The sequence below is a fragment of the Brassica napus genome, chromosome C6 (assembly GCF_020379485.1).
Source record: "Brassica napus cultivar Da-Ae chromosome C6, Da-Ae, whole genome shotgun sequence".
Taxonomy (NCBI): Eukaryota; Viridiplantae; Streptophyta; class Magnoliopsida; order Brassicales; family Brassicaceae; genus Brassica; species Brassica napus.
This window is the reverse complement of record NC_063449.1, coordinates 7190172-7203569: the sequence shown is the minus strand read 5'-3', so window position 1 is coordinate 7203569 and position 13398 is coordinate 7190172. Positions and strand designations below refer to the sequence as shown.

Sequence of the window (13398 nt, the reverse complement as noted above, 5' to 3'; positions counted from 1 at the left end):
GAGACAACAAAGGTTTCAAACTTATCAGGCTATCATCATATGTTAGGTCATGATACAATTATGCATTAAAACAATATTGTCATTTTTTTTTGAATTTTTCTCAAAATCTATGTGTTGATTTTCGGTAAATGGTTAATATATTTAAGCCTATAATCTTCACTGTTGTTTTAAAATTTCTAACCATATTCTACATTTGTATTAATGTACTCTAAACTCTCTTTCATAGAACATGGGCATGGTTCTATTTTTTATCAGTTAATTTAGTAAAACTTCATATGTTCCTTAAATCAGTAGCAAACGACAATAAAATCGTTATTTTAGAGAAACGAAGACAAACAAGGTTCCAAACTTCTCTGACCATAATCATATGTTAGTTCATGATACAAATATGCATTAAAACAATATTGTCATATTTTTTGAATTTTTATCAAAATCTACGCGTTAAGCTCTACAAAATAATCAGTTTTTCGGTAAATGGTTAATATACTTAAGCCTATAATCTTTAGTGTTGTTTTAAATTTTCTAACCACATTCTACATTTGTATTAATCTATTCTAAACTCTCTCTCATGGTACATGGGCATCGTTCTATTTTTTTATCAGTTAATTTAGTAAAACTTCATATGCTTCCTAAATCAGTGGACAAACCACAATAAAATCTCTATTCTAGAGAAACGGAGAAAAAATGGTTCCAAAACTCTCTGAATATCATCATAAGTTAGTTCATGATAGAACTATGCATTGAAACAATATTATCATTTTTTGAATTTTTCTCAAAATCTATGTGTTAACCCATACAAAATATTCAGATTTTCTGTAAATGATTAATATACTAAAGTCTATAATCTTTAATGTTGTTTTAGAATTTCTAACTATATTCTATATTTGTGCTAATGTATTCTAAACACTCTTTCATGGTACATGGACATCGTTCTATTTTTTTATCAATTAATTTAGTAAAACTTCGTATGCTTCCTGAATCATTGGACAAACCACAATAAAATCTCAATTCTAGAGAAACGGAGACAACAAAAGTTCCAAAACTCTCTGACCATAATCATATGTTAGTTCTTGATACGACTATGCATTAAAAAAATATTGTAATATTTTTTAATATTCTAATATTTTTTGAATTTTTCTCAAAATCTATGTGTTAACCCCTACAAAATATTAAGTTTTTCGATAAATGGTTAATATACTAAAGCCTATAATCTTTAGTGTTGTTTTAAAATTTCTAACCAAATTATACATTTGTATTAATGTATTCTAAGCTCTCTTCATGGTACATGGACATCTTTGTATTTTTTTATCAGTTAATTAAGTAAAACTTCATATGCTCCCTAAATCAGCGGACAAACCACAATAAAATCTCAATTCTAGAGAAGCGGAGACAACAAAGATTCCAAGACTCTATGACCATAATAATACGTTAATTTTTGATACAACTATGTGTTAAAAAAATATTTTAATATTTTTTAAATTTTTCTCAAAATCTATGTGTAATATACTGAAGCCTATAATCTTTAGTGTTGTTTTAAAATTTCTAACCAGATTCTACATTTGTATTAATGTATTCTAAACTCTCTTTCAAGTTACATGAGCATCGTTCTATTTTTTTTTATCAGTTAATTTAGTAAAACTTCGTATGCCTCCAAAATTAGTAGATAAACCACAATAAAATCCATATTCTAGAGAAACGGAGACAACAAAAGTTCCAAAACTCTCTGACCATAATCATATGTTAGTTCTTGATATGACTATGCATTTAAACAATATTGTAATATTTTTTGAATTTTACTCAAAATCTATATGTTAACCCCTACAAAATATTAGGTTTTTTGATAAATGGTTGATATACTGAAGTCTATAATCCTTAATGTTGTTTTAAAATTTCTAAATAAATTCTACATTTGTATTAATGTATTATAAACTCTCTTTCATGGTACATGGGCATCGTTCTATTTTTTATCAGTTAATTTAGTAAAACTTCGTATGCTCCCTAAATCATTGGACAAACCACAATAAAATCTCTATTCTTGAGAAACGGAGACAACAAAAATTCCAAAACTCTCTGACCATAATCATATGTTAGTTCTTGATACGACTATGCATTAAAACAATATTGTAATATTTTTTGAATTTTTCTCAAAATCTATGTGTTACAAAATATTAAGTTTTTCGATAAATGGTTAATATACTGAAACTTATAATCTTTAGTGTTGTTTTAAAATTTCTAACCACATTATACATTTGCATTAATGTATTCTAAACTCTCTTTCGTGGTACATGGACATCTTTCTATTTTTATCAGTTAATTAAGTAAAACTTCATATGCTCCCTAAATCAGCGGACAAACCACAATAAAATCTCTATTCTAGAGAAACAGAGACAACAAGGGTTCCAAAACTCTCTGACCGTAATCATATGTTAGTTTTTGATACAACTATGCATTAAAAAAATATTGTAATATTTTTTGAATTTTTTTCAAAATCTATGTATTAACCTCCCTCCCCCCCCCCCCCCCCCCCCCCCCCCCCCCCCCACAAATATTCAGTTTTTAGGTAAATGGTTAATATACCGAAGCCTATAATCTTTAGTGTTATTTTAAAATTTCTAACCACATTCTACATTTATATTAATGTATTATAAACTCTATTTCTTGGTACATGGACATCGTTCTATATTTTTATCAGTTAATTTAGTAAAACTTCATATGCTCCCTAAATTAGTGGACAAACCACAATAAAATCTCTATTCTAGAGAAACGGAGAAAACAAAGGTTCCAAACCTCTCTCACCATCATCATATGTTAGTTCTTGATACAAGTATGCATTAAAACAATATTGTAATATTTTTTGAATTTTTCTCAAAATCAATGTGTTAACCTTACAAAATATTCAGTTTTTCGGTAAACGGTTAATATACAGAAGCCTATAATCTTTAGTGTTGTGTTAAAATTTCTAACTAAATTCTACATTTAATGTATTTTTAACTCTATTATATGGTACAGGGGCATCGTTATATTTTTTCATCAGTTAATTTACTAAAATTTCGTATGCTCTCTAAATCAGCAGACAAACCACAGTAAAATCCTTATTCTAGAGAAACGGAGACAACAAAGGTTCCAAAACTCTCTGACCATCATCATATGTTATTTCTTGATACAACTATGCATTAAAATAATAGTGTAATATTTTTTTATTTTTTTTCAAAATCTATGTGTAAATTGTTTTTCAAAATCTATGTGTAACCCTTACAAAATATTCAGTTTTTAGGTAAATAGTTAATATACTGAAGCCTATAATCTCTAGTGTTGTTTTAAAATTTCTAACAACATTCTACATTTGTATTAATGTATTCTAAACTCTCTTTCATGGTACATGAGCATCTTTCTATTTTTTATCAGTTAATTAAGTAAAACTTCATATGCTCTCTAAATCAGCGGACAAACCACAATAAAATCTCTATTCTAGAGAAACAGAGACAAAAAGGGTTCCAAAACTCTCTGACCATAATCATATGTTAGTTTTTGATACAACTATGCATTAAAACAATATTGTAATATCTTTTGAATTTTTCTCAAAATATATGTGTTAACCCCTACAAAATATTAAGTTTTTCGATAAATGGTTAATATACTGAAGCCTATAATCTTTAGTGTTCTTTTAAAATTTCTAACCATATTATAAATTTGTATTAATATATTCTAAACTCTCTTTCATGATACATGGGCAGCGTTCTATTTTTTTATCAGTTAATTTAGTAAAACTTCATATGCTTCTTAAATCAGCGGACAAACCACAATAAAATCTTTATTTTAGAGAATCGAAGACAAAAAAGGTTCCAAACCTCTCTGACCATAATCATATGTTAGTTCATGATACAAATATGCATTAAAACAATATTGTCATATTTTTAATTTTTTTTTAAAATCTATGTGTTAACCCCTACAAAATAATAAGTTTTTTGATAAATGGTTAATATACTGAATCCTATAATATTTAGTATTGTTTTAAAATTTCTAACCACATTATAAATTTGTATTAATGTATTCTAAGTTATCTTTCATGGTACATGGGCATCTTTCTATTTTTTATCAGTTAATTAAGTAAAACTTCATATGCTCCCTAAATCAGCGGACAAACCACAATAAAATCTCTATTCTAGAGAAACGGAGACAAAAAGGGTTCCAAAACTCTCTGACCATAATCATATGTTAGTTTTTGATACAACTATGCATTAAAAAAATATTGTAATATCTTTTGAATTTTTCTCAAAATCTATGTGTTAACCCCTACAAAATATTAAGTTTTTTGATAAATGATTAATATACTTAAGTTTATAATCTTTAGTGTTGTTTTAAAATTTCTAACCATATTCTACATTTGTATTAATGTATTCTAAACTCTCTTTCATGGTACATGAGCATCGTTCTATTTTTCTATCAGTTAACTTAGTAAAACTTCATATGCTTCCTAAATCAGTGGACAAACCACAATAAAATCTTTATTCTAGAGAAACGGAGAAAAAAGGTTCCAAAACTCTCTGACTATCATCAGTTAGTTCATGATACAACTATGCATTAAAACAATATGGTCATTTTTTATGAATTTTTCTCAAAATCTATGTGTTAACCCCTACAAAATATTCAGATTTTCGGTAAATGATTAATATACTAAAGTCTTCTATAATCTTTAATATTGTTTTAATATTCCTAACTAAATTCTGCATTTGTATTAATGTATTCTAAACTCTCTTTCATGGTACATGGACATCGTTCTATTTTTTATCAGTTAATTTAGTAAAACTTCGTATGCTATTTAAATCATTGGACAAACTACAATAAAATCCATATTCTAGAGAACGGAGACAGCAAAAGTTCCAAAACTCTCTGACCATAATCATATGTTAGTTCTTGATACAACTATGCATTAAAAAAATATTATAATATTTTTTGATTTTTTCTCAAAATCTATGTGTTAAATTTTGTCGATAAATGGTTAATATACTGAAGCCTATAATATTTAGTGTTGTTTTAAAATTTTTAACCAAATTCTACATTTGTTTAATTAACAAGATTCCTAAGTCTCAACAAGATTTCTAAGGGTCAATTATACCTATGAATAAAAAAGAACGAAAAAGGTTGATTTTGAGTAAAAGAGAGAGAAATTTGGACAACAACATCAAAATAGTGTGTGTTGGATAGTTCACTTTACACAGAGATAGGATGCACATCCCAACTTGCAGTATTCATTGACATCATCATCTTGAGACAGTAATCGAAATACATGCAACTTGCGTCAAATTTAGAATCTCTATCTTGTAACAAAAGAGGTACAAATTGAAGAAAGATTAATCCCCTAGACTATATTTGCGAAGTGATTTTACCACATGTCCTTTCTACAATCAGTTTCACAAAACAAATATGAGATGGTTACTGAAATTAATGACATGACTTATAGTTTAATATAACATGGACAATTGCATTGTTAATTTATATTTTTGGTAAACTTTTTAAAATATGGTAATAACTCATATATTACATTTAATGTCAATTTATATTTTTGGAAATTTTTTTAGAATATGAGAATAACTCATAAATCATCATTAAAATAAATATATTCAAATATGGCATTATAAATTTCGAAATATAATTTAATTATATATTTTTAAATTATACAATTTTATTACTAAAATTTCCAAAAATGTATACAATTTTTTTAGAAATTATAAAAATTAATCGTAAAATCATTATTTTCTTATATATCTACAAATTTTATAAATATTGTTTAATTTTAATTTTTGGTAATTATGCAACTTTTACAAATTTATTTAATATATTTAATTAAAATAAATAGATAGAAAAATCTATTTAAGATTATAATTTCAAATATATACATGCATATTCTTAAATATAATTTTATGTTTAATTAAATCAAATTTATATTAAAATATTGATACGAAAAACAAAAATTTATAATATTAATAAAATTTTATTTAATAATATAATTTATATTTATCTGTTAAAAAATATTTTAAATTTTTTTACTGCACATAGTGCAGGAAGACACCTAGTTTACCTGAGTTTGCAGCCTGTTGTTAAGATATCGTTGAGAGCAGGTGTTCCAGCTACTAACAATTTTTTTTTTTTTTTGCCTCTATAATAAAACAATTTTCAAACACAGATGTGTTTATCTCTAACATATTCTTCTATTTTGTATCTAAAAAATATTTTTTTATTTAACAAATAATATTTTTTATTTATGAAAACTGAAAATTAATTCTATCAACTTTTAACTTTTACAAGATCTTTATAAAATTATGATCTGGTTAAACTAAAGTTTTTTTAACTATTATGTAAATTAAAAAAATATGATTTTTTATTTATTTAAGAACTATATTTCTCTAAAACATATTTATTTTGGTTATATTTATAAAAGTTTCAAAGTCAAAGGATCATCTTAAAAAAAAAAAAGGTATGACTCTATAATAGAGTAATATTATTTTTACTTCTATATTTAGAAGAAAATTTTTACTTCTATATTTAGAAGAAAAATAGCAAAATTATTTTAGAGGAAAAATAAAAAAAATATTTTAAAGGAAGTTAGAGTATTTTAAAATAAAAAATAGCAATAATTTGGAACACAAACTTCATGGACTAAGACATTTATTATAGGGGTAATTTGTGAACTAACCAAAAAAAAAGAAATTAGTTTTTTAGTTAGAGGATAAAGAGAAATAGGAAGAGAAATGAGGAGAGAGAAGGTGAATTTAGTTAACTCACCTGAGGAAAAAGTTTTTTTTTTTTTTCCCGTCAACAGATGTTATTAAGAACAAGGTTAGATCATACAACACCAACGGATAAAAGAACTTTCCGTGGTTACCTAAACCGGCAGAAAACAGATATATCTCCGGGCACTAGAACCCACTACGGGGCATCATACAAGCATTGAAACAAACTGCTAACTTAAGACAAGTAACTAAACTTTCAAACTTCTAGAACAAGTCTCACTGTTACAGGAATGACAATTTTTTTAGAGAATCTATGACAACTGCTTAACGGGAATGCCCTCGGCCAGACCACCGCTAAACCACCACTTCCTAGAACAACGAGGAAACACCTCAAGTACCACGTGACCAAAGCTTCATACACCAGCAAGTAAGAATCAATCTCGGATTCAGTCAAGCACTCCCGGAAATGGCTGGGTCTCTAGCGACCATTGAAAGCCTAATTATATAGCCACATCTACAACAACAAATCTCCACGAGATCTGAAAGAACCACTAGGGGCGAAGCCCATCTAATCCGGAATACGAGAGCTGGTCATGAATGTCATAAGAATGGATTAGATAGAAGCCACAGCAAACTCCACACGGACAGTAATCACCTACAACGACAAGACAAGCCTAGAGGCGAAGGAGAGACGCAAAATCAACCGGACAAAACAGATTCGGAGTGAGATACGAACTCAAAAGCTTTGTAGCTAAACCACACCGTTAATCGATAGATCCGGAACTTTTAGCCTAAACACCCACACCAATCTGAGATCCCAAGACGATTTGGAACAAGTGAATCTCCTCCCAAAACGAAGTAGAAGCTACACACGGACAACAGACGAACCAAGAACAAGACAAAAGAGGAGATTTGGACCGGCGCCGGTGCTGAGAGAGCCACCACGCGCCTGTCTAGGAGAGAAACGCAGAGACGTTAAGAGCGGCGGCGAAAGAGCTCGAGAGCAACTTTTAATCTCTTCTATCAAAAGAGTACTGCACCTGAGCAAAAAGCTATAGCGTTGTAACTTTTTTATAACATTTAAAAGTAAAAATAGCAATAATGGAGTACTTCTCTAGGAAGAACAACAGGTCATTGCTTCTATTCGGCATGGTGATGCTCAATACGAGCACACTTAGCGTATGACTGGTTTCTCCACTATCATCAGCAAACACAGCTTTTGTGGTTGGTAACGGTTGTTGGCGTTTTGCAACAATCGCTTAAACCGCTTCAAACCGTTCTAAACCTCATAAATTCAAAAGATGATTTCAGCTAGCGTTTTCGGTGCGGACGGTTGCGGGAGGATAATTTTTTTTTCTTTAAAAAAATAATATAAATACAAAAATAAAAATATTCAATAAAAAAATTAAATTGGAATTATAAATTACTAAAATATATCTATTATATTTTAATTAAAATTTTAAAATAAACTATTTTCTAAAAATTTTAAAAATTTAAAACTATAACTTTCTAAATATAATTTTTATATTTATTATAATATTGTGATTTTTGATATTTTTATAATTATATAAAATGTAAATATTGTTAATTTATTATTTAACCGTTATTGTTATTTGGTAGTTAACCAGTCATAAGTATCCCGAAAACGCACCAATTTCTAACCGCAGAACCAGTCGTACGAATCTCTTAAAACCGCTAGAAACCGCAAACTCCCGCAACTGCAACCGCTGCGTTTGAACCAGTGAGGCCCTTAGAGTCACACTTTTGCTTTCCACCACTTTTGCTTTCCATCTTTTGGTTGGATCACAAAATGAATGTAGATGGAAACACTTACAGTTAAAATTGGTACTGATGAAATTTTGATGAAACTTTGAATACTACTTGTTATACAATTTCCAACACGGGTTAAACTTGTATTAACTTATAACCATTTGTCACGTTCATTCACAATACCATAGACTTGTTAGAATATGAATAAGCACAACATATTTGAAATGAGTACCACTAAAATCATGCATCACATTTATGAACCCGATGACATTAAATCTATATTGCTTTATTATTATTTTAGAGGTAATAAAATATCAGTAAAATTTAGTTTGATGTGTGTGTTCAAACTGGATATACGTAACTCTACGAAATAGACAAATAATAATATTTTTAAATAGATATATAAAAATTATGTATATATAAATTATATAATTATTATATTTTATTAAGTTTTACAACATTTGTATTTGTTTTATTGGTTATTTTAGTTATAAGAATTTTAAAAGTAAATAACATTTTTAAGAAATATTATTATTTAGTCTTAATTTGGATTTTATTTAATTTATTTAAAATAAATAAATTTTATTTGTACCGATCAATCTTTTCAAAAATATATATTCTTTCGTATTTTCATATATCTATTTTCAGATATCTGCGGATCAACTCGAAAATTTAATTATTCAAACTATAAGAAGTTAAATCATAAATATCTCCAAATCTCCGGATATTCATTTTGTGTCCATCCCTATTTTTGTGCACCCTCAAAATTGAATTAAATTTACTCTCTTACTAGGTGTTTTGCCCGCACATGCGGGCATGATCGTTTTACTAATAATTAGTAATATATGAATTATGATTTAAACATCATGATAACTTATTCTTTATATTCTTAATGATTTTAGTTATTTTTATTTCGATCTAATTCTTCTTAACACAAAGGAAAGCTATAAAACTATGAGACGATAAGAGCATAATTACATATCAAATATTCCACACAATAAAGTAAAGTAAGAATGTGAACTTTTGGTCTTTCTGAATCTACTTTTGTATTTTTGAACCATAAACATGAATTAACTTACCAAAAAACAATAAAACACAAAAAATCCAAATAAGAACAAAATAAATAAAAATTAAATAAAAAGTAAAATTCGATGATAATTCTGAAGAATATTTTTTTTAAACGAATTGAGATAATGACAATATTTCATTGGTTTACTTGATCAATATATACATTGACTTATCTTAATATTTCATAAGTTTAATTTTAATAAAAGAAACAATTGATAATGATAGTTTTATTATTAAAGTTAATTTATGGTTAATTATATAAGATAAATCTAATTATTCATTAAAAATATATTTACTTTTATCTGTTTTAGAAACTAAACCATTAAAGACATGTTTATAACATGATTACATAGGCAATTCTCTAAATTTAATATCAAAGCATGTTTTTCTTATAGATTAAACAATAATAAAACATACACGTGAAATAACTACTGAAGTAATTCGGAATACCTAATTCATAATTCCAAATTCCATGTAACAAAACTGATTTGCTCCTAGTATTTCAGACTCAAAGAAAGAAGAAAAACATAGAACTCCAACTATAAAAAACAAATATCAAAAGTACATAAATATTGATGTCAAAAACTATAATCGAGACAACTTGGAATGAATGAGAAAATTGAAACTATAGAGTTTAAAACATCTTACATCATATGAAAATAAGAATTGGTCCTAACATTTTAAAATAATTATAATTGTAATTCCAATTAGAAAGTTTGAAATAGTTATGTTATTTAAATTAATAAATTAATGATTTAAGCTAAAAAATAATAAAAATCTTGTGAGAGTTAAAATAATTATAATCATAATTCCAATTAGAAATTTCGAAATATTTATATTATTTAAATTAATAAATTGATGATTTAATCTAAAAACTAATAAGAATATGACAAATAAGTAAAATTAGCTAAAATCATGGAGAATGTGACAAATCAACAAAATCACTTCATAAATAAGATGTCAAAAATCGAGACAACTTGGAATGTATAAGAAAATTGAAACTTTAGAGTTTAAAACATCTTACATCATATGAAAATAAGAATTGGTCCTAACTTTTTAAAATAATTATAATTGTAATTCCAATTAGAAAGTTTGAAATAGTTATGTTATTTAAATTGATAAATTAATGATTTAAGCTAAAAAATAATAAAAATCTTGTGAGATTTAAAATAATTATAATCATAATTCCAATTAGAAATTTCATAATATTTATATTATTTAAATTAATAAATTAATTAGAAATCAAAATATTTATATTATTTAAATTAATAAATTGATGATTTAATCTAAAAACTAATGAAAATATGACAAATAAGTAAAATTAGCTAAAATCATGGAGAATGTGCAAATCAGCAAAATCACTTCATAAATGATATTATAGATTGTCCACGAGTATTAAGGTAGATGAGACTAAAGGGGCGTAGGGGTCTAATTCTTAGAGTGAACGAAAAAGGTATATTGAAGTTCTATCTTCATGATAAAGCCTTTGATGTTACGGGCCTTGTGGCCTAATTTCGTTATTGACCTAGAATTTCATTTGCATATACTCTCTTTTATCGATAAACTTTTAAGGGACTCTTTCTTGTTTAATATTGTTTTGTTAACTACATAACAAAATATATAACTATATATATGAGCAAAATGATATAGAAATATTTATTAACAACCTTTTGTAACCTTAGCAAAATTCATGTGGGCTTTCAAACTCACTTTTATTTTCTCCAACTACTTTGTCATGTGATGCCCTTTTCTTTTCTCCGCACTAATCAATATAAATGTACTCCTCGCGGTTCAAAACTTAAAATAGTTATATTTTTCACAAAATTAAAAGAGTCTAATGCATGAAAAGAGATGAACGTAACATGCATCATACAACATCAATCATCCATGCAAGAAAAACATGAACACTCCCAAATATTTCTCTCACTTCAAACTTATATAAACCTTACATTAATTACACAACCAAATCAGCATTTGATACAGTATGGTGATCATCAAGTTATTAATACATGTCTTATTCTTCTTCCTCGTTAATTCTCTTCATCGAGTTCTTGGTCAGTATAGCCAACTAAACACAACTTCTTCATGGCTAAAGAACCACACCAAATCACTCACACTGCCATTGGATAAGCCACCAAAGCCGCCGATTTGTAAAATTATTCCTTGCAAACGGTCCGGACCACCAACGGCTGGAAAGAGATGTTGTCGTAACCAATGCGTTGATCTCTTGTCCGACCCAAACCATTGCCGGTTCTGTTTCAAGAGATGTCGGTTTGCTTTGTCTTGCTGCGGTGGAAATTGCGTAGACACTAACAATGATCCTTCTAATTGTGGACAATGCGGGAACGAGTGTGAGCCTGGTGCACCTTGTGAATTTGGTATGTGTGGCTATGCTGCTCCTTCGTCTCAGCCTGGAAAACGTCGTCGTCATCCTAAACGGCCACGTCCTCCTCCTTCACCGAAAAGTGACGGTGAACTTCATGATGACCGTGATGATGATGAATAAAATCTTACCGTAAGAAGAAAATGAGATTGAGTATTGTTGTTTTACATTGATTAGTAATTATCGTGTGTTTTGGAGTTCATTTATTCAATGAATTTTAATAATTTGTGCTAGTTGAGTTTGATTTGTGTTTAGCTTTCATCATGTTTCGTATGTCGTAGTGTTATATGGTCGGTCTAGTTGTTATATATGGTTGATTTACAAATGAAATATCAGTTATATTTGGTTCATTTCGATGGTTTTTTTTGTTCTATTTTGTGGTTTCTTCTCAAAATGATAACCATTATAAAATTGAAACATGTTATGGCTGTAGCTATAGCTCAACTGTTATTCAGTTGAATCAGGAGATTTTCTTTTGTGAAGTTTACTTAAATGACACAAATTAATTGTGTTATTACTAGAATAACTCATATTTTTTGAAAATTATTAGAATATTTTTATGGTTGAAATTGCCCTTGTCTATAGTTATAACAAAAAAAAACATTACCAAAATACCCTTACCTTTTGATCGACGGCAGATTTATTTTCAAAAAAATAAATCTGTCAAATAATAAGTCTGTTTATAAAATTTGTATAAAAAAAAATAATCTACCGTTAAAGTGGTGTCAGACTTTCTTAGAAACGTCAGATTTATTTTCACGACAGAGTTAATTGTCCGATTTGAATAGAAAACAGATTTTTAGGAATATGTCTGTCGAGTGAAGTAGCAGATTTATTATAAATGGTAGATTTTTGTGGTCAACTTATTTTATTATGTTCGACTTATTTTCTTATGGCAGATTTATTTATCCGACTTAAAATTGTTGGTAGACTTTTTGTTTATGTGGTGGCAGACTTTTTAATTTATGTTATGGCAGATTTATTGACGGAAATCTAGGTTTATGTAAACCAAACTTAATTTAATATTCAATTTCGATCGGTTTACATTAATTTCGAATCTGGTTTATTTTTAGGTTAATTAAAATTAGAATTAGATAATTTTTTGTAGTTGTCATCATCTCTCTCATTTATCTTTTCTTCCTTATCAAGTTGTCCTTTTTTACGGTGGTTGAATCACTTGTTGCACTCCTTATGTTTGGAGAAACATGAACCCAATGATGTATCAAAGAAACAATGTTATTTACTGAGTTTGAGCTAAGGTAAGAGTCAATACTCAAACTTAGTTATAAGGTTTCATGCCTCACCAATATCTGACTGTAGTGAGTGAAATTCTTTGGTTATGCTTCCATGAATTCAAGTAGATATTTTCATATAGACATGACATACTAGCGGCTGCTAATCTTAGATTGCACATAAGTTGTAGAAGAAGGCTTTGCTTATTTATTC

The 13398-nt window shown here is 27.7% G+C and overlaps 1 protein-coding gene across 1 annotated transcript; it reads left to right on the top strand.

The window, feature by feature from the left end:
- The first annotated feature begins 11412 nt into the window (after nt 1-11412).
- LOC106404988 (stigma-specific STIG1-like protein 4) lies at nt 11413-12302 on the top strand. Its single transcript, XM_013845616.3, has one exon. It carries the CDS (start codon nt 11554-11556, stop codon nt 12073-12075), a length of 522 nt encoding a protein of 173 aa, XP_013701070.1. The 5' UTR covers nt 11413-11553; the 3' UTR covers nt 12076-12302.
- Nucleotides 12303-13398: the final 1096 nt, after the last annotated feature.